This window comes from Nyctereutes procyonoides, unplaced genomic scaffold (assembly GCF_905146905.1).
Source record: "Nyctereutes procyonoides isolate TBG_1078 unplaced genomic scaffold, NYPRO_anot_genome, whole genome shotgun sequence".
NCBI lineage: Eukaryota > Metazoa > Chordata > Mammalia > Carnivora > Canidae > Nyctereutes > Nyctereutes procyonoides.
This window is the reverse complement of record NW_026575131.1, coordinates 27,346,811-27,368,365: the sequence shown is the minus strand read 5'-3', so window position 1 is coordinate 27,368,365 and position 21,555 is coordinate 27,346,811. Positions and strand designations below refer to the sequence as shown.

At 42.4% G+C, this 21,555-nt stretch overlaps 1 protein-coding gene across 3 annotated transcripts in view; it reads left to right on the top strand.

The window, feature by feature from the left end:
- Nucleotides 1-21,555, top strand: part of ATXN7 (ataxin 7) — a 139,473-nt gene that overhangs the window by 47,805 nt on the left and 70,113 nt on the right. For all 3 annotated transcript variants that reach the window (XM_055344910.1, XM_055344909.1, XM_055344911.1), the window contains one exon: nt 137-205. In XM_055344910.1, coding sequence (XP_055200885.1) covers nt 137-205 — 69 coding nt within the window. The remainder of the gene's footprint in view (nt 1-136; nt 206-21,555) is intronic.

Genomic DNA, 21,555 nt, shown 5'->3' with positions numbered 1-21,555 from the left:
CCCTCGGGGGTCAGAGATGCTGCCGCTCGGTTGGGGTGCGCGGAGGTGCCCGCACCTACTCCGTGCGTGCGCGAGCCGCGTCACCCACCGGCCACTGACCTGCCTCTCCCTCCTCCTGTGTGTGTGTGTCTCCTAGGCACGGAACTGGACGAAAGTTTCAAGGAGTTTGGGAAAAACCGCGAAGTCATGGGGCTCTGTCGCGAAGGTGAGTCCAGCCCCCCATTGGAGTTCCTGCAAAACCTTGAGGAACTTTACTTGCCGGCCTCGCCAGGGTGCGGGATTCTTGTCCCACCTTAGCCGTTCCGCACCCTCGCGAGGATGCTGCTGTCCGAGGAGGAAGAAGGGGGAGAGCGGAACGCTTGGAAAATCTGGTTTCCAGGGCTTCCTGTAGTGGGGAGCGTCCCGGAACCCTTCTGTCGAGGCCTGGCGTGGTGCAGCCTGAGCCGCATTGCTCAGTGATAAGCTTTGGGGACGGGCGGTGAGTTTAACCCAAATCCCTTCTGGTCTGACCCTCTTCCTGAGAAACACAAGTGGAGAAAGTAATTCTCAAGCTTTGGAAAGCGTGGCCACGAATGCTTTCGGGGTCTCTGGAAAGGAAATCTTTCCACCAGTTGTTGTCTGCTGGCAATCAAAACTGGTTGCAAACCTTAGAAAAGATAACACGTTATCTGTGCAGCCTTATTTCTATGGGATTTAAGCTACAAAGTTTAGGGTGCCACAGAAGGATCATCACAACTGAGGAGTTGGTCAGACTTCATGTATGTGTGAGCAGCCAAGATGAGGGCAGGAAAAAGTCCAGAATTCTATATGGCGAAACGAGCCTTTGGTGTCCATAGTTAGTGAAACCCTATGTCTTAATTATTGGTCAGTTTTTAATAAAACTGTCTGACACTTAGGGAAGGATGCTTAGGAAAATATTTGTAGCTGAAGGTGTGTCTCCAAATGAGAGGTCAGGTATCTAGGAACCGTCCAACTTCCTCCCCCCTCACCCACCCCCCCCCTTCCCGATTTTATTTTTCCCTGAATAGTCAACTTTGCTGTCTAATGCCTGTGCCAGGCCTGGGCACACTGTGGTCACAAAGGATTTCTGGAGGCCAATCGATTTTAGGTTCAGTTTAAGTTGCTCTTTCAGTGGCAGTAAGGACAAGGCCTTACATGAGATTTGGTATCCAAAATACTGAGTTTCTATTCCCCAATGCAATTTCATTCCTCATGTGTAGCCATCTACTTTGGCAGTTACTGTCCAGCACCCAAGAATAGGTAGAATTTTTGGCGAGCTGAATGTTTTAAAGTCCAGAGTTGGCCCTTTGTTACTGTCTCCATATTTACTTCTTGTTTTTAGGGCCTCTCTTTTTTTTTTCACGTTTGCTGTTTTGGTGTTTTGAACTGGCCTCTTGTTGGCCTCTTGGCACTGGGAGGAAGAGTAATACCAGTGGCAGCTCTGTGAGAGCTTCCAATTGGAACAGATTATAGAGCAAATTAGTTGATTTTGAAAATGAGAATAGGTGTTTGCAAAGGAAAGAGAGGGAAAGCAAAGGACTTGCTGGCGATGTTGCAATAGGAAAAATCAGTTGTTAGTCCGGTTTTAGTGTTGAGTTGGCAGTCCGCCTGGGCTTAAAAAATTAAAATCACTAGGTGGCAACTCTCATAGGAAGCAGTTGGAGTAGAGCATTAGAGGACCTGACCCACTCCTGTTCTTAGTTTTTATTCTTTTGGGTGTGGATACATTTCCCATAAAGGGTTTCTAAATCTGTGTGAAAACAGCGTGCTAATTATTGGTAATTCCCCACTAGAGGATGAGTAAGTACATTCGTGTTTCACTGGGCAACTTGGTCTGGCGTGAGACCCAACCAAATTTAGTGGCCTGAACCCAGTTTTGGCCATATATGTTATTTTCAGCAGGTTTTACCATGAGGGTCTAAGACCTCTTGACTATCTTCTTGAGGCAAAATGGGGTCATAGAGTTGGTTGTGTGTGCATCTGACCTGTCAAATGATGAGTGATTATTAAAGGTGCTGTGTTTTAAAAGCTCTTCTAACTATTCAGAGGACGCTGAATGGGACAGGATGGCCGAAATTCTACCTTGGTGTTTTGAGACTGAAGTTTTTAATTCAGTTTTTAATTCATTTGTGACTTTATGATTTTCTGAGCCAGTTTTAAAATTCAGGCATGAGAATGTTCAGCACCCACGCAGTGGGCTTTGTCTAACAAGCAGCTCATGTTAGACTTTTTAAGAAATGAAAATACATTTTATTTTTACCTTTTAATTTTTAAATATTTTATTTGAGTGAGACACACAGAGAGAGAGAGAGAGAGAGAGAGAGAGAGAGAAAGGAGAAGGGAGAAGAAGTGGGCTTCTCCCCCTGAGCAGAGAGCCCAATGCAGGGCTCCATCCTAGGATTCTGGGATCATGACCTGAGCCAAAGGCAGATACTTAACCGACTGAGCCACCCAGGCACTCCAAAATACATTTTAAAATTATCAAAAATTGTTAGACAGTTGTCTTTTGTCTCTGGTTGAGATTATCTCCTTACAAGAAGAGGTGTATGGAGCTAAATCTGTACTAATTCTGCTTGGCAGGGAGATTAAATGGAGAAGAAATGTAGATAAGTTGATCATATGGTTGAAGCACTAAAAATCAGAAACTTCCCATCTTGGAAAATGCTTAGGACAGTGAACCATACTTCTTGAGTTCTCATCCAGTTCGTGATTGTGGACCTAGGAGTTAAAAACCTGTATGTGACAGCAGATTGCTTAACTTTGGCATTTGTTATTTAACCTGTCAGAATCTAACTTTCCTCTTTGTAAAAAAAAGATGATAGTACCTACTTCTCAAGGTTGTCAGAGTGGACCTTACATTAGATAACGTATGGAAAATGACTCAGTGCATACTAATTCTTTCAACCCTTTAAACTGCTGATAATCTTAGACTTGATTTCCGATTTCACTATTTATCTGGGTCAAGGGGTTTTAGTCTGGGTCTTGAATGGGCTTCAGGGCTGTTATAGTTGCCCTGAAATTCTAAGCAGAAATATGTATGTCTACTTTCTAGGGCAGGTGTCCACAGCTTCTCTTGAATTCTCGAGGATCCTTCATAACTCCAAAATTTAAAACTGCTGAGCCAGGATTTCTGTCCTTTTCTTTTTCCTCTTGTAGCTTAGTTTGGCCAGTTCCCTCGTGGCAAGACTGCCTAAGGGCTAATGCTGCAGGAGAACTTAGAACTATTGATTTAAATGGAAGTGAGATTATTTGTGGTTTACCTAATATATCATCCCTTTTCTTCCAATTAGCACAGGTAGGCAAATGTTAGGATAAAATTTCAGTTATCTCTCAGAGGTTGGCCTATTTTTCCTTTGCATCCTCATGTTTTTATTGCCTTTTGTTTTCTGTAATTTGTAATATTAGTTGATAGCAGAGTTGACCTGGGTAGGAAAAAATGGATAATACATTTTTACTTTTTTCAATTAAACTTAGAAGAAAAATGACCCTTTCTTCCAGAGGTGACTTGTGAAATTCTATGTTTACCAAAATTGTTTTTTAGATGAGTATAAGTTGGTATGAGTAACTGATTAAGGTTTCCATATTAGTGCCCCAACATATAGGGAGCCTTAAAAAATGAAAATGTTAAATGTCTTAATTTCATGGCAGATTTTTTTAAAAATCGTGTAATTGTGGGAGTCAGCAGTACAGTTGGAAAAATGACATTTTCTTGGGAAAAGCATCTCTAACTTCTTTTAAGCCACCTGTTGTAAAACAAAGTAGCCTGTATTTTTCTCTCCAATAGACACTTACCCTGTCACCAGTGGAAAGCATGTATTATGTGGTGGCTCATTCATTAGAATGTCAGCTCCCAGAGGACAGGAGCATTGTTGATGGAGGCATATTCAGCTTCTGCACCATTTGTGCTCAGTAAATATTTGCTGCCCAAAATGAATTAATTGGGCTATTTAGAAAGATTGAACTGAGTCACTCAAGGATGAAGAAGTCAAATGATAAATTTTCCACTGTGACACCCCCCCCCCAAAGGTACCTATTCCGTGGGAGGTAGGCTTTATGGCCCCAGGGAAGGCCAGAGGCTGTCTTTCAGCACTTCCTGTTGTTTTGTCCTGAGTTTAGCACTCCATTTACACTTTCCAGAAAGTGCGGACAGGACACCACCTCTCTTATCTGTGATATTTAGGCAAGGGAGTAGGATGGCAACCCAGAGTGATAGCCACACTTGATGACAGGTGATTTCCCTGTCATAATAAGGGTGACATAATTGAGCCTAGGGCAAGATGAAAAAGAGGTTATTGGCATCTACAAGCAGCTAGATTAAAAGAAAAAAAAAAACTGACTAGGAGGTGGGTATCCTCAATCAACAAAGACCGAGTCAACATTATCAATGCCAAGTGTTTCTTTCCTAGGGGAAAAAAAATGTTCAGTCAGTTAAGTGAAAACAGATAGGTAACTGTGTGAAGTATTGTTAAAGTAATTGGATGATAGGCATAAAACCCTCTTCCTGAAGTGGAGGACATTTCTATTTTTCTCTAGGGTTCTCTCCTGATTTTTCTCGCAGCTTTTTTTCCTTATGGACAATTTGAAATCTACAAAAGTACAGAAAAAACTTTTAATGAGCCTCCTTGTATCCATCACACAGTTTAAACAACTAATGAGTCATGGCCCAATCTTGTTTCATCTCTGTCCTATTCGCCACACTGAGTTATTGTGAAGCATGTCCCAGACAACATATCATTTCTTTTGGTTTTCTTTTTTCTGCTTACATGGATTCAACTTGTGTCCTGCAAAGTAGAGCCTATATGTGCGCTCTGCCTTCTTTTGAGGCAAGCCAGGCTGCCATTCCTGACCTCTTCCATGGTACAAAACTTCTACAGGTGGCAGTCTTTGCATTCTGCCTGCATCTCAACTGGAGTTTGAAATTGAGCTTCAGACACAGGAATCAGTGAGATCCAAGTTCACTGCATCAGACTTATGTTAATACTCATTTATGGAGCACTCAGGTGATTCAGTTGCAGGTCACCCACACTTGATGCTTTGTGGGTGAGAGTTAGGGCTGTATTGACAGTTTACAGTGCCCTTGCTGACAGTTCATGTATGTAACTCTCTACCTGTAAAGTCTAACTTGGGAGTGAAAGACCCCCTAGAGGCCTAGCGACCCTCCCACAACAGGGATTCCTTTTTCCTTGATTCTGGCTCCTTGGCTCTTTTTTTTTTTTTTTTTTCCTTTTAAGATTTTATTATTTGAGACAGAGCACAAACAGGGAGGAGGCAGAGGGAGAAGCAGACTCCCCACTGAGCAAGGAGCCTGATATGGGGTTTGATCCCAGAACCCTGGGATCATGACCTGACCCAAAGGCTGACGACGCTTAACCGACTGAGCCTCCCAGGCACCCTCCTTAGTTCTTTAACGCAAACTATAGCCTGTGTGTGGGCCAAACCCTGTCTGCTGCCTAAGAATGGTTCCTACATTGTGAATCATTGAAGGAAAAACCCAAAAGAAAATGATTGTTTCACAACCTGTGAAAAACATAGGAGATTCAGATGTTAAGAGTCCATAGTAAGGTTTCATTGGAACATAGCCACAGCTGCTCATTTACTGAATGTCTGTGGCGGCTTCTCCATACAAGAACAGAAGAGTTGAGTAGGTGCAACCGAAGCCATACAGTCGGCCAGGCCCACAATTTACTGTTTGACTCTTGGCAGAAAGAGTTTGCCAGTTCTTATTCTAATAGATGCCTTGGTTAATGAAGGGAAACTCATTCTGCAGAGTGTGCTTCTGGTACTCCTTGAACTTTTCTGTTCTGAAGTGGAGAATCTTTAGTAAAATCCATTCTTAAACCAAAAGTTTATTCAGTATTGAAGAAGTACGTTGGGTTAGAAGGAACTTGTGAGACTCTATATCAGGTTTTGTGTAAGAAGCATCCTATCCTTGTCTACTTCTGTCATTCACTGCTCTTTCTCTAGGACATAGGTCTGTTTCAGGGCAATTCAAATACAGCATCAACAAAGCTGTTATTGTCTCAGCTTTCAAGAGCCTTAAACTGTAAGGATGCTGCTTGGCTTCTGTTAAGCCCAATTTGAGAAAGAATCAAACTTTTATAGCATTTTCAAAGGGGTACCTGACTCAAATTCTTAAGAATTTCTGCCCTTGGCATTTGGGTTAGAGAAGCTGAAGCTCCGTTGGAATCATCTTGGGAATTAAAAGGCAGGTCCACCAGGAAAGAAATCTGCATTCTGATGGATGGAGAGGGTGTATAGCATCCTTATATCTCACAATTTTAGGGTTCTGTACTTGCTGAAGAGTGTAACACCAAGCACAATCCATGCTGAATTCCTCAACCCTGAAGGCTTTGTCATTAATGGAAATCATGTACATTAGCTATAGTAGGATGGGGTTCACAAGCTTTACCCCAGTTACAGTTCTGTTTCTTGTGAACTTTAACTTTGGTGGTGAAGCATGAGGAATTTATGCATCATTATTGAGTGTGACCTACATGTTCTCTGGCCTCATTTCTTATAAGGATATCCTGCTTTCTCAGTGCCATACCTCACAATGTACCTGTACATATGTGGACAGCTTAAGTTTGGTGAGACCTTTTATTCTGTGCCAATACAAGTTTTACCTTATGTAATCTTTTTAGCACTCATGTGATCTAGGTATTATCATTTCCCCCTTTTACAGAGGAGGAAACTGAGGCTCGGAGAAATGAGGTACCTTGGTAAGATCACAAAGCATGTAAGAGACTAACCCAGATCTGCACAACTCCATGGCCCAAATGCTTGACCCTATGCTGTGCTGAGCCCATTCCAGAATGCTCACCTGCTTTTCATGAGCTTGAGCAGGTTGCTGTGACTTTGTTTTCCTTATCCTCAGGTAGAAAAACTGAACTTTACTGCCCCCTTCCCAATTTATTTTAGAGGTACCAGAGCCTTTTCCTTGCTGTGCCTTAGAGTAGTCTATACATTGTGTTTAGCAGTTCTTTTATAAAATCGTTTCTTTGAGGGGGAGGGGTAGTATGTGTGGTTTGCGTTAGAAGTAATTGGCTTTAAAAAAAGATTAAATGAAAGCTAAGGTTGCAGCAGATAGCAAACACAATCATCTGGGATTTGTGCCATTAGAAAGAATTCTTTAAAAAAGAAGTGAAATTTCACTATTTAAATAGCATTTCAGGGCAAGATTGCTTTTAATCACATTGATATTCAAAGTTTATGGCAGTATTTTTAATAAATGTACCCCTCTGATTATTAAAGTATTTTTTTGATTGAAGTTCTAAGGAGAAAAAGAAGCCTGTTAGTAGACTTAACAGTTGGAGTTACTGTACTTTTGAGAGAAAGGCAGAGGATTACATTTATATTCATCTTGTACAGCAGGGATTATTATAAATGAGCGATAGAAGGAAAAGAATGGTTTTTGCATTTCAGGCACTCAACGTAAAACTGGATTAAGTGTTCTTGTTCCTCTTTGTAATAAAGACCCTGCTAACATGAAATGCTTTTTCTGTTCTGTGTAAGCTTATGGCAAGCAAAAGTCATAGGTTATTATCAATTATATCCACAATCTTAAAACAGAAAATATTTCCCTCCTAGGTTATACGGATGTTTTCCACAATCTGGAGCTCCAGTAACACAGTAGGAAAAAAGAAGAACGCTTTTAACCAGTGGTCCCAGGCTTTTATATTTCAAACCAGAAAGTTTCCTAAATAAATTTGGGACCAATTCAAGGGCTGCTAGCATTATAGAATATATGTAATTAGACATGCATATAATTCTTGCCATCGTGAAGTATGAGGGCCACTGTTTCGGAATAAAGGACAGTGTTGGTTTTTGCTTAATTGAAAGCTTAAGAAAGGCACAATGCATTGTCCTTACTTCTCTCATTTCTTTGTGGACTTCTTGGAGATTATTAGGTATTTTGGCATTTGAGAACCAGTGCTTTTAGATCAGCTTCTCAAAGTGTCTGCCATGCCTCCTTCACTGTGCTGCTATTAGGAGTTATGCAGAAAAGGGGTTCCATGTGGTAAGTTTGAAAAAGGCAGCTTTGGAGGCAGCAGTGGCAACTACCAACCCTGGCATTAAACAAATGTGGGCTCAAATCTCAGCTGCAGTTGCAGAGTAACTTGCTACATAGCTTTGCTAAGCCTCTGTTGACCTGTAAAATGGGAATAGTAGTAGTACCTCATAGTGGTTGGGAGGCTTAATTGGTATGATGCAGTTCCGTCACTTTGTATAGCATCTAGCAGAGTTAACTGTTCCACTAAAGGTTAATTGCTAATTCTGTTAATTTTATGGGTACTGAGAATGCAGTGTAACGAGCAAGCCTATAATCAAGTGGTGGTCCAGGACTGTCAGAGGAGCAGCAGGAAGTGAGATGCCACTTTTCCTTCAGCAAGTGATATGTTGGCAGTGAGAGGAAACCTCAGCATGTTCAGGGGAGCAGTGGGTAGGAAACAAACCCGAGTTTCGAGTTTTCTTGTGCTTCAGTGCAAATGAGAAGTGGGAATTGACGATTCTTGTTTCCTCCTTTAGTCCTCTCTGTTTGACTTACAGAGAGCAGCCCAGTGTAGTTATCTGTGCTTTCCTGCTTGCAAAGAGTGGCACTGCTCCTCCTCTGAAAGCCTGAAGTTTGTCTTCAGGTAGCTTCTTAAAAAGTTTTACAGACCTTTTTTTCTGAGCAAGAAAGGTAAATTACAGCCAGTAGAACAAGTCATCCTCACTAAATTGTGAAGTAGATAGGATGACGGAGTGTGTGTGTGTGTGTGTGTGTGTGTGTGTGTGTGTGTGTGTATGTATGGTGGTGGTGGTGGTGGTCACAAGGGGTTTTCTGCCTGGTGAGGGAATTTAGAAAATTGCCTTTTTAATTCTTGGAAATTTCCAGTTCAGCTTGAAGCAGTTCTTCATTTAAGTTACTTTGTTCTCTTTGGAAGCTGTATAGATATATGTGTTTTAATGGGGAAAAAAATCATTATTATTATAGAAGTTAATACATATTCATTGTTAAGATTTTACTAATAGAACATGAAAGCCGTCATTCTCTGTAATCCCCTTCTGGCCAATTTCAAATCGTCAGTTACAGGATTTGGATATAGGGCAATTCCTGCTTGATCAAGGACACCTATGTAACTGCTTTGGGCGCTTCACAATAGGCAGGACTCAAACTTGCTAGCCTGGTCATTTTATTTCCTGACAAGGTCTAGACCTTGTCTCTTGGCAGGCCTCAGGATATTTTGTCCAGCATGATTCCTGTCTTGAGAATCCTTTGGCTGTTTTGCCTTTGTTCATTTAGTTTTTATCCCACAAATGTTTGATAGGCATTCTATGTGTGCCTTTTGCTGGTCTAGAGTCTAAGGGTATGACTGCAAACAAGGTAAGAAGGCACAGCTCTAACCCCCAAGTCAGGCAGTTGGTCAGCACATATTTATGGAGTTACCCACTAAGTGCCAGGTTCTCTGATGGGCGTTGAAGATAGTGACACAAGTCAGAAAGTGCCCCTGCCCTCTGCCAAAGGGAGACACAGTAAATACACAAACATTTTTCAAGAACATAGAGTGTTGTAAAGTAGGCTAATGATGTGAGGGTGGGAGGAGGGTTCTAGCTAACATGATCAAGGAAGGCTTTTCTGAGAGTTTAGCATTCAAGCTGAGATATGAATGGTGTGAAAGTGGCCACTGGATCTTCTGGGATGGAGGGGGAAGAGTGTTCCAAGCGGAAGGAGAAAGCAAGTACCTAAGAAAGCAAGTACCTAAGCCTCTACGATGGGAATGGAGAAGAGTGGAGGAAAATGAGGCTTACAAAGGTCAGGATTTGGGTTTATCCTAAGTGTAATGGGAGCCTACAGCAGGAGAATGCCCTGATTGTGAAGTGTGAAAACCATCAGCTCTTATATGCTGAGTGGTTTGAGGGGAGGGTGTGGGCCAGGCAGCTAGGTGAGAGGTGGTGGCAGTGCAGACAGGGTGTCTGTTAAGGGTATGTTTTGGAGGTGATTTTGATGTGATTTAGTGCCAAATTGGATGTGGGTTAGGTAGAAGGGTAAGGGTTGAATAGCTAAGTGGTACCATAATCTGAGGAATGGTGGAGAAAGTGGAGACTTGGTTAGGAGCTCAGGTTTGGGCCACAGTATGTCTGATGGACTTAGCATTCACACGCATCTGTGGAGTCGGCAGTGAACATAGAGTCTGGAGCTCAGTGGGACAGCCTGGCTGGTGGCATTGTGTGTATCTATGTCACCAGTGCACAGAGAATGTGGAAAGCTGTGGGACCGGGTGCATTCCTCCAAAGTGTCAGTGTCCATAAAGAGTAGAGTTCTCATTGAGCTGATGGGTGGGTGAGGAGAAATCTACAGGAGGAGGGAGGAATCTCCGCTAGGTGGGAAGGGAATCCAGGTGAATGTGCTGGTGTAGAATTTAAGAGAAGAAACACCTTTAATTGAGGAGTGATTGCCTATGTCAGATGCTGTGTGCAGTGATGTAAAGGCAGGCGAGGGAATTGATCTTTGACTTTGGCAGTGTGGCGGTGGTTAATGACCTTAATCAGGATGAGTTGGAGAGGGAGATGCCTCATGGGAAGGGGCCGTTGGAGGGGTTTTGAAGGAGGCTGTTGGAGTGGGCTGGGAGGACTAGCACTGAGGAAGTGGAGAGGACAGATGCGGGCAGGTTACCAAGGGGTTTTGCTCTGAAAGAGAACAGAGCAATGCAGCAGTGGCAGGTGGGAGCATGGAAAAAGGGGAATAGTTTATTCCATTTTATTTTATTTATTTTGGATAATATTAGGGCATATTTTTTGCCACTGGAAATATCCCGGAGTGGGGATAGTTGCATGGAAGAAAATGGATTATCACAAGGATAATACTTTTAGATGAGAAAAGGGGATGGGATCAGAGCCCAAGTAGACAAATCCCCTTTGATAGACTGAAGCTTTTTTTCTGTTTTAATGAGAGATTGTAGATTTGATTGTAGGTAGATACATGGAATTGGGGGAAGATAAGGTAATTAGTTCTTTCCTGTGAAGTAAGAAAGAAAAGTTAGGAGGTCATCAGTTGAGAGTGGATAGAAAGAATTTTGTCTGCCACTTTTTCAAAGCATCTAGATGGGGCAGGGGAGGGTGGATAGCTAAGTAAACTGGCAGTTATGTATCCTTTGGAGGTTTCCCAGTTCACTTAGAGGAAATCCAGACTTCTTAGCAAGGCCTATGAGGCCTTGGATGGTGAGTGGGCCACCCCAGAAAATCAAGAATCTCAGTAACTTGCCACAGAGAACACAGTGAGTTGGTGGGAAAGCAGGGGTTTGAAGGAAGGAAGGCTTCCTGGAGGAGGTGAAAAGGGAGAGTTGGAGCTGTTGTTAACCCTTGAAGGAGTTAGCCAGTCTCATATGGAAGCAGCTTCTGAGTGAGGATACTTCTGCAAAGGAGCCTGGAACCTGGCTACAGCCCTAGGAGGAGAGCACTGGAGGGCAGGAGGTAGAGCTGATTATAGGAGGAGGAAGGTCACCCCAGAGGGTAGATGTGGAGAGATCAGCACGGTGGCTGTGTGGAGATTGAACTGGCCCTGGCTAATGTAGAGGTTGGAGGCTAGTGGGGCATGTAGCCTACCTCCTTCATGTGAAACTTTCAGATGTCTAGGTAAGGGTGAGTAAACTGAGGAAGGGAGGTTTTCTAAAGTGGATTGTTTCTCTCTGGTAAAACTTGTGTTTATGTTGTTGTTTTTCAGTCAGTCAGCCAGCCTGTATTTATTGAGCATCTATTTTGGTTTTTTAATTTTATTTATTTTATTTTTTTAAATATTTTATTTATTTATTCATAGACACAGGCAGAGGACACAGGCAGAGGGAGAAGCAGGCTCCAGGCAGGGAGCCCGATGTGGGACTCGATCCCTGGTCTCCAGGATCACACCCCAGGCTGCAGGTGATGCCAAACCGCTATGCCACCAGGGCTGCCTTGAGCATCTACTTTGTGCTAGATACTGTTCTAATTTTCAGGAAAATAGCCAGTGTTCCAGAACTGCCCTCATAGAGCTTCTATTCTAGTGGAGGAGACAGGCAACAATTAAAAAACAAAAACAAACAAACAAAGAATACATACATGTTAGGTGGTAATGAGTGCTCTGGGGAAGTTTAAAATAGGGTGAGTTTTCTGAACCAAGGCTTACAGGATATGAAAGCATGAGCCATCTGGATTTGGATGAGCTTCGGGCAGAAGGAACAGCAACTCCACAAAGGCCCTGCTGGGAGAGGATCCTAGGGTGTTGACAGAAAGGCAGGAGGTTAGGGTGTCTGGGGAGGCTGATTAGAAATATGGTAGAAGTCACATGCTGAGGGCTTGGGCTGAGTTGGGGAGGCAGATCCCATAGGGATTCGTATCCCAGTGCAAATTCAGATCCTTTTCCTGTGGCCCACAGGTCCTGCTTGGTCTGGCCACTGCCAGGCCATCTAACCTCTTCACCTTCCATTTGCCCCTTTGCCTACAGCACCTCAGGTGTGCTTGCCTCTTTCCAGTTCTTCACACACTCTGGGCTCTTTCCCACTTCTGGGAACCCTTGCGTATGCTGCTCCCTCTGCTTGGGCTACTGCTTCTCCTGCCCCTACACCTTTCCTTAGCTTAGGGGTCACTTTCCTAAAAGGAGTTCTCCATATCATTATCCCTTTGTAGCCCTTATCAAAAATTGTCCATTAGTATCTTGTGATGATGTAAAGCAAGCCATCACTCTTACTGAAATGTGGCATGCTGATAGGTTTGGGGTATAAATACTGGGTAGAAGGAATTATCACGACACAGGTCTTGACTAAATTTGCAAAATTGGTCTGCCTAGAGGGAAGAACCAGTGTAGATCACCTGCTAATAATGTTCTTTGGCCTCTTGTTGGGGAAATGAGGGTAGTGTTCACTGTAATAACATTCTTTCCCTTGTTGGATATAAAGTTTGATAGACCCTTGTTCGCCTTTGCTTCTAGCGTTCTAGCACCCTCTTTTTGGCTGAGTGTGCTGTGAAGAGAGAAATGGTTTTGGTTTTGGAATAACTGGTTTTGTAGGAATAAATGACAGTGTGCCTGAATCCCTCTATTACGTCATCGGGGTTTTCTTTCCCAGGATAAACTCTGTGCTTTTTTCAGCCTCTGAATAGGAAATTTATTTTCTTCCATCCCTTTATTCCTATCTCTAGGTCTTTTTCTGTCTCCTCTGATGAACCACTGTACTAGGGGCAGGCTCAGAGTTTACCATAGATTTTATGTACTACATATTCTATTCTTCTTATCTTGCCTCATGTCCAAGAAGCTTTTCATTGTTAACTGGCAGCTCTAATGGCTATTTCTTTAAAAGATCTTGTGTGTTTGGTAGATGTTTTCCTAAAAGCTGGTGGTTGTTGCTGAAAATAATCTGTTGTATGAGTTTACAATCTCTCCATGAATCATAGTCCCTTCTCATTAAAGAGATAGTTATGCCAGGGTAACAAATAAAACAACGAATTTCTTTATAGTTTAAAAACCAGGGATCCCTGGGTGGCGCAGCGGTTTGGTGCCTGCCTTTGGCCCAGGGCGCGATCCTGGAGACCCAGGATCGAATCCCACGTCGGGTTCCCGGTGCATGGAGCCTGCTTCTCCCTCTGCCTGTGTCTCTGCCTCTCTCTCTCTCTCTCTCTCTCTCTCTCTCTCTCTCTCTCTCTATCATAAATAAAAAAAAATAAAAATAAAAAACCAAACCATCCAGATAGATTACTCAAGTTGGTAGATACTAGTATTCATCAGTTGCTGTGTGTTTGTAGACATTTTTCAAAGATCCTTTCTTTTTCCTCACTAGTAATTCTGAAATAAAAACAGCTCTGTAAATATAGGATTTCAACAAATGGCATTTAAGAATTATGAAAACATGTCAAATCCTGATAGCTATATAGTATACATACCCATTTTACTTAACACTGGGAAAATGCTTTTAAGAAGTATTTTAGAACTTGAGAAAGTAAGCATTTTAGCCAGTACCTAATAGTATTAGTGGCTGTCATTGCTTGACCACTTCCTGTGTGCCAGGCACTGTACTAAGAGCTTTACCTGGCTTGCCTCACTTAGTCCTTACAAAGTACTGCAAAGAAGGCACTTCACACTATCACCATTTTATTTATTTATTTGTTTGTGTTTCTTACTTTTTTTTTTTTTAAAGATTTATTCACATGAGAGTGCAGGAGTAACGGGAGGGGTAGAGGGAGAGGGAGAAGCAGACTCCCCATGGAGCCCGAGCTGGGGCCCATCCCAGGACCCTGAGATCATGACTTGAGCTGAAGTTAGACACTTAACCAACTAAGCCACCCTGGAGCCCCAATATTATCCCCATTTTAAGGGTGAGAAAACTGAGGCTCAGGAAAGTTACCTTCCCCCAAATCACACAGTCTATAAGTGGAAAAGCTGGGGTTTTTGGTCTGACTGACCCCAAAGCCAAATGGTTCCCTGATTTGCTGCTTTTGATGGTGGCTGATTTCTGCAGGTTGAACAGTCCTTTATGAGGGGACACTTGGAATAGGCTTTAATTTATTGGTAAGCAAGTAAAGTATCAATGCACACTCCAGAAAGCAGTTTAAAATCAAGGAAATAGCTTGGTTTTAAACAACGGCAGCAGCAGCAGTGAAGTTATAGTGGGGAGAGTGGGTGGATTGTCTGAGAACTTTGGGGATGGTGGGTCAGAGAGAGAGAGCACATGCCTGTTTATGTGTATATATATGTATTAGGCCATACAGGGATGTATTTAAAATGTGTAGTAAATATAATTTCTGGAGTGCATGGTGGAGAAATGGTTAACTCTGAAAGTAAATCCTAATGGTTAATCGAAACAAGAAAAAAATAGAGACATTTCTTAATTGTAACAGGAAGTGGCATATATACTAACCTTTGAGGACAGTATCTTCATCTGGGCAAATAAATAAACATAGCCAATACAGTCTTTTATAATAATGCACAGAGATGCTTGTAATCCAGAGATTCTCCAGGAAGTCTTTTTTTGAAAATGAGACTCATTTAATTTTACTGTCTCACCAAACCATTTTTCTGGTTGGTATTAAGTAGCTAAATTGATCTGATCTCTCATTCTTGTTTTTTGCATCTCTGGTTCTGCTGGTGTTTTTGGTAGTGCTTCCCAAAAGAGAAATAGGTTACAACAACAAAACTTTCCATCAGATATTTTTCTTTGCTTTGGTCATATTGCGTTACTGTGGTCTTGCCTACGTGCAGCCTGGCTGGCAGAGGCAAGTGGGAGTTTTCTTGAAGGCCAGGTCAGCCTGCTCTCTCTGGCCGCAGAGCCACTCCCAGCCTTCTGTCTTTGCCTTGCGCACAGTGGGTTCACACTGCCTGTTGTCAGTGCAGAGATGATTGAGAGGCTCCCCAGCCATCCACAGGGACTGGGAATTACCTGCCTTAGCCTTTGGCAGGAATCTAGGGTTTTTAAATGGTTATGACTAATTGGACATAATTAATTTTTCTTTTTCTTTCTTTCTTCCACAGGAAAAATAGATCTTAATGTACATTGTAATGGTTTTCAAATAGTGCTGATTACTTTGAGAGGTCAGACTTTAATGTTTGATTTTTGGTAAAATTTAGCAGCTCCTGTTCAGAGACAGCTTTTCCTTCCATTTTAAACGATAACAAGTTTTTATTTTTATTCCCAAATCCCCAGGAAACTTTCAGTGCTGTCAGTTTTATGAAAAGGTAATTAGGGAGTGAGTAGGGAATATGTCTTGCAAGTGGTTGGTTTGGCATCATCACTCAAGTTCCTATTTGCCTGATGAAAATATCTCGTAATAAGATCCCTTTGTGTGCGGCCCCTCCACAGCTTTCCCTGGAAGGCCTTGGCCATAATTATGTCTGTATCTGGGCACTGTGAAATGAAGAAAAGAGCCAGGGTAGAAGAACAGCCACTTGATCTTTTTCAGATCCCATAGTTTAAAATTTGGGATGGCTTCTAACATACCCCTATTGCTTAAGAATTTTTGTATCACCGTTTAAGACAGTGGACAGGGGGCAGCCCTGGTGGCGCAGCAGTTTAGCGCCTCCTGCAGCCCAGGGTGTGATCCTGGAGTCCTGGGATCGAGTCCCACGTCGGGCTCCCTGCATGGAGCCTGCTTCTCCCTCTGCCTGTGTCTTTGCCTCTCTCTGTGTATCTCTCATGAATAAATAAATAAAATCTTTAAAAAAAAAAAAAAGACAGTGGATAGGTGGCTACTTCTGTGGAGACCTACTAAGAGCATGTGTACTGATTTTGTTAAATCTGGCAGTAGAGGACCGTATAGGGCATGGGAAAAAAAGAGCACTTTCCTTCAGAGAACCACTAAGGAATTAAAGTGAAACACAGAGGGGTTTAGAAGAGGTCAGCCCTTAGAACTGGAGTCAGTGGAGTGTATAGTGGAAGTTCTAACTTCTTGTTTCTACTGTTGATCTTCTTTCTTACTTGTAAGCACTGCCCTCCTCCCCCCACCTCTGAAAAAGTGGGGGGAAAACATGAAGCTTAATTACTCGAAATTTTAACTTAATTTTGATAAAGGGTTTGTGATCAGTACCTGTGATTACCCATGCATGGAGTCTATGCATGAAGGGTGCCTGGCCTTGACTACAGTGCCAGGAAGGAAGAGCCCCTGCAGACCAGAGAGAGGCTGTTCATGGACTTGTTCTTCCTGCAGAAAACAAGTCAGAGTCCTGGCTTCTGAGGCTACTAAGGGACTAATCCAGTGTTCCCCTTTCCTTACAGCCTTTTGCCTTCTCTTCAGAAAAGGACATCACTACCATCTCCTTTTTTTGCTTTGTTTTCAGTACTCTTGGCTGTATTTCTTCTGGTTTACGTGGTCTCCTTTGTACACCCACACCCTCTTTAAATTGCCCTTCCCAACCCCTCCACTTTTACTTGAGGAAAAGAGTTCATATGATATCCTGCTCCCTTTTAATGTTTCCAATCTCCTATCCTGATGTAGGCAACTACTGTAAATTGTGACACACCTGTGTCAGGAAAGAGTCGCCTTTAAGTGTACAAGTGGAAGTAGACCTACAAAGAACTAACTAATGCAAGGGCTTTGAAATAAGTGGTTTCTAAAACTGGATTTATTTAAGTGACGGGAGGTCCTCCAACCCCTTTGTAGATATATGCAAAATAGTGTCTATATTTGCCTAAGTACAGTTTTTAAAAAAGAATATACTTTTGAACAGAAAAGCCTTTTAAAACCCAATAGGGGGGCAGCCTGAGTGGCTTGGTGGTTTAGCGCCGCCTTCAGCCCAGGGCATGATCCTGGAAATCTGGGATCGAGTCCCACGTCAGGCTCCCTGCGTGGAGCCTGCTTCTCCCTCTGCCTGTGTCTCTCATGAATAAATAAATAAAATCTTAAAACAAAAACAAAAACCCCTTAGGGTTTGGCATTACCAATAAAAATACCCAAAGAGCAAGTCTCTGTTATTATATTATTTGAAATTAAAGGTCTTTTTGTCCATTTTCAAGATAGTTTTAAAAATCTCCTATTCAGTTTTTTTTTCTTAAGATTTTATTTATTTATTCCTGAGAAACACAGAGAGAGGGGCAAAGACACAGGCAGAGGGAGAAGCAGGCTCCATGCAGGGAACCCGACATGGGACACGACATGGGACTCGATCCCAAGACCCCAGGATCATGCCCCGGGCCAAAGGCGGCGCTAAACCGCTGAGCCACCCTGGCTACCTTCCTATTCAGTTTCTAAATCTTTGGTTTTGCTTAATTAATGCTTTCATGCACTATTATTTTCTATCATTTTCATTAGAAATATATAGTATTCTGGCTGCATTAAAAGTTAAGAGTCATGGTTGGCCAGCCTGAGAAGAGAAGACACCCTTTTTATTTTATTATTATTATTATTATTTTTTTTTGCCATTGTGGCGCCTTGTGGATCTGCATCATTTCAGATAGACAGGCAGATAGATATAAAGCTCAGTCCCACCTGACATTATGTAATGAACCTGTTTATAAATTTAGGACAAATAAAGGACAGATTTTAGGACATGAGGTAGCAGTCAGGGTAATCTGAGACTCACATCGAATAATGTTTATTATTGCTTAAATGATGTACTCTTGCTTAACTGACTTCATGGATTCCCATTGCCCTTGGGGTAAAGCTAAAACTACTTAATATGGCTTCTGGACAAGGTTCTATTTGCCTGAGGCCACCACAGCCTCTCAGCTCCTTAGCTTTTCCCTCTGAGTTATGTCTGTCCCTGTGCACGGTAACTACCCCCTTGCTCCAGACTCCCTTCCCTCGCTGCTCTGCTCCCCACCCCCCACCCCCATCTCTTCCCTCAGAGAAAGAAAATTAACCTTCATCTCTTAGGTCCCAGCTTCAACCATAGTTCTTCCAGGCAGCCTTTTGGGGCTTTGATCCAGCTTTATGTTTGCTGCATGCTTTTTGTGTTCAACCATTAAGAAGAGCTTCCCATGTCATTGCATAGAGCTCTGCCTTTTTTTTTTTTTTAAACTACTGCATTGTAGATTGTATTATGAATATACTATGGTTGTATAAATTTGATCTCAGTGGATGGATATTTAGGCTCTTGGTAGTTTTGCTGCTTTTATCAGTAGTGGTACAGTTAAAGTACTTTTTTTTAAATTTTTTTTATTTATTTATGATAATCACAGAGAGAGAGAGAGAGGCAGAGACACAGGCAGAGGGAGAAGCAGGCTCCATGCACCGGGAGCCTGACGTGGGATTCGATCCCGGATCTCCAGGATCGCGCCCTGGGCCAAAGGCAGGCACCAAACCGCTGCGCCACCCAGGGATCCCAGTTAAAGTACTTTTACAAGCTTCTTAGCACTAGTGAAATTTTTATTTGCTGATTTTGTAAATGAACGGACAAATGGAAGGTATATTTAAGTAGATAATGCCAGAGTAACCTCCAGAAAGGCTTTTCTTGTGTCAGAGGTCCATTTAGATGACAGAAAAGTTTGTTGATGGCTTGGAGAACACAGTTCCTTTCTTTTGGAGTCTCTTCTTTTTTTTTTTTTTTTAATTTTTATTTATTTATTATAGTCACAGAGAGAGAGAGAGAGAGAGAGAGAGAGAGAGAGGCAGAGACATAGGCAGAGAGAGAAGCAGGCTCCATGCACCGGGAGCCCGATGTGGGATTCGATCCTGGGTCTCCAGGATCGCGCCCTGGGTCAAAGGCAGGCGCTAAACCGCTGCGCCACCCAGGGATCCCGGAGTCTGTCTCTTCTTAAGAAACTGGCAGGCTTGGCTTTTTCTCCCCTGATTTCCTACTCCCCAATTTCTGAGCTCTTGAAAATGCAGTCTTCTGTCCTGTAGAAACTTAGTGCCCTGTGATTTGAAAATGCAATCTGATCTTCAAAGTGTTGTTGTTAAAGGAAGAATTCATTGGATACTTCCTGGTTACAATGATTGTCTTCATTTGAGAATCAGAGTACCTGGGGTATTCCCTCTTTAATACACACAGAATCTAGGGTACCATTTTTGCCACCTCTTGTTGACTTTCTTCATCTGCTCTGCAAATGGCCAGCCTTCATGGTTTCAAAGGCAAAAGCTGTTTTCTATCTCCCTCTAGAAAGTCCATCATGATTTGTAAACTGCACATCTCATAACAGGATTTGTGGTTGAATAAGGAACAGAATGTTAAGTGACTGTAGTCTCAGCTACTTTTGTTTTACAAAAAAAAAAGAGGAAATAAAATTTCCCTGTGATTGCGGTAGTCTCCCTTGTTTTTTCTCCTGGAAAAAAAAAATGATAATCTTCATTGGTTATTGAAATAAGCCTTTGCAGAGCGGTTTGTTAGATAACCTTTCTGAGAAAGAAGGGTAATGGTTCATGCTGAAGAGATAATAAAATTATTATCTCACAGGTACCTAACGGAGCAAGTGGCTTTATTGATTTTTTATTGTTGCTGCTGTTAGTTTGTATCATTTGAAGATGGGACCCTCATTTTTTTTTTAGAAGAAGAAAATTAATTGGAAGTTGGATGATTGATTCATTTGTAGATCTTGCACTTGAAAAGCAATTGATAAAAAAAAAGAAAAGAAAAGAAAAGCTATTGATGTTCATCCTTATTTTCAGAATCATCAATTGCCCTAGCTCCTTTGCAGCTAATGGCTAACCCTGCATTTGCCTGGAGAAGCCAAAGAGTGATTCCTCCAGGAGCTGGGGAAGTCTGAAAACCAGCCCCCAATGTCCTGTCCTTTCATTTTTGCCTGCCGGCAGAATCTCCCACCACCTCTTCATTCCTGTGTACTCCAAGATTACGATTGAGTCTGGCCTCTTTGGCGCAACGCACCGTGTGTCATTGTTCCACCACTTCTGGGAAGAGAATTCACAGAAAGAATTGTCTGTTTCTCTGGGTTCTTGGGGGCAAGGGGTGGTTTTGTTTATGCTGATGAGAACCACTCTGAACAATGGAAGGAGAAATCAGTCATCCTACTTACACACCTCTTTCCAGAGATCAAGATATGGGATAGGGGAGCACTGGAAAGAGATGACTTTTGTGAGAGGCCGAAAGGGAATACTTCTGGATGGTGACTGAGGGAAGAGAGGGTGAAATGAAGAGTGTTACATCCTGGTGACTCAGTTTTTTTAAGTACTTCCTCTCTGGGTTCCTGTAATCACATCAAGAGTTTTGCAGGGTGTTAATGCTTGTTGCACCGTGCTTCACATTTCCTGGGTTACAATCCCTGTTCCATCACTTCCCCACTGACCTTGGGCAAGTTATTTAATATCTCTTTGCCTCCATCTCCTCACAAGTGGGCACGGGTTAAAATAGACTTTCCCCTGTAGGGGTTTTGAGGGTGCTTTAATTAATGGAGGGTTTTTTTTTTTTCATCAGTCTTAGTGTTAATAATATTTGATCATTCTTTGTTATGGGGGAATGTCCTTTGCATTGTAGGGTATTTGGCAGCATTTTTGGCCTCTGCACTGGATGCCAGTAGCACCACACGCCCTAGATGTGACAACCAAAAATGTCTTTAAACATTGCCAGCCTCCCTCTATGGGCAAAATTGCCCCTGGTTGAGGGCCACTACCTTTTTTTTTTTTTTTTAAGATTTTATTTATTCATGAGAGACAGAGAGAGAGGCAGAGACACAGGCAGAGGGAGAAGCAGGCTGCATGCAAGGAGCCTGACGCGGGACTTGATCCCAGGACTCCAGGATCACGCCCTGGGCTGAAGGCAGGCACTAAACTGCTGAGCCACCCAGGGATCCCCGAGAGCCACTACTTTAATGATATAAAGCCCCTCACTCAGGTCCTTGAATGTTCTTCAGTATTTGATGCCTATTAGGTTCTTGTTAAATATTTGAACAAATAACTTAATGTTGCTGTTGCTGTTGTGATGCTGTTGAAAGACACCTAGCTCCTTCCTTAGAAATCGTATTACAGAGGAGATACCTTGCTGAGATTGTTGTGGCCGTAACATTAACTACATTCTTTTGGGTGACTACCAAGAGAAGCACTCTCTTCCTTATCCTGAGCTTCACTGATGTTGCACAGCCACACCCCAGAAGTCCCAGAGTTAACTGTTATTGGATATCCTTGATTTCAAGATGCCACTTTTTCTTTTTCTTTTTTTTTTATAATAAA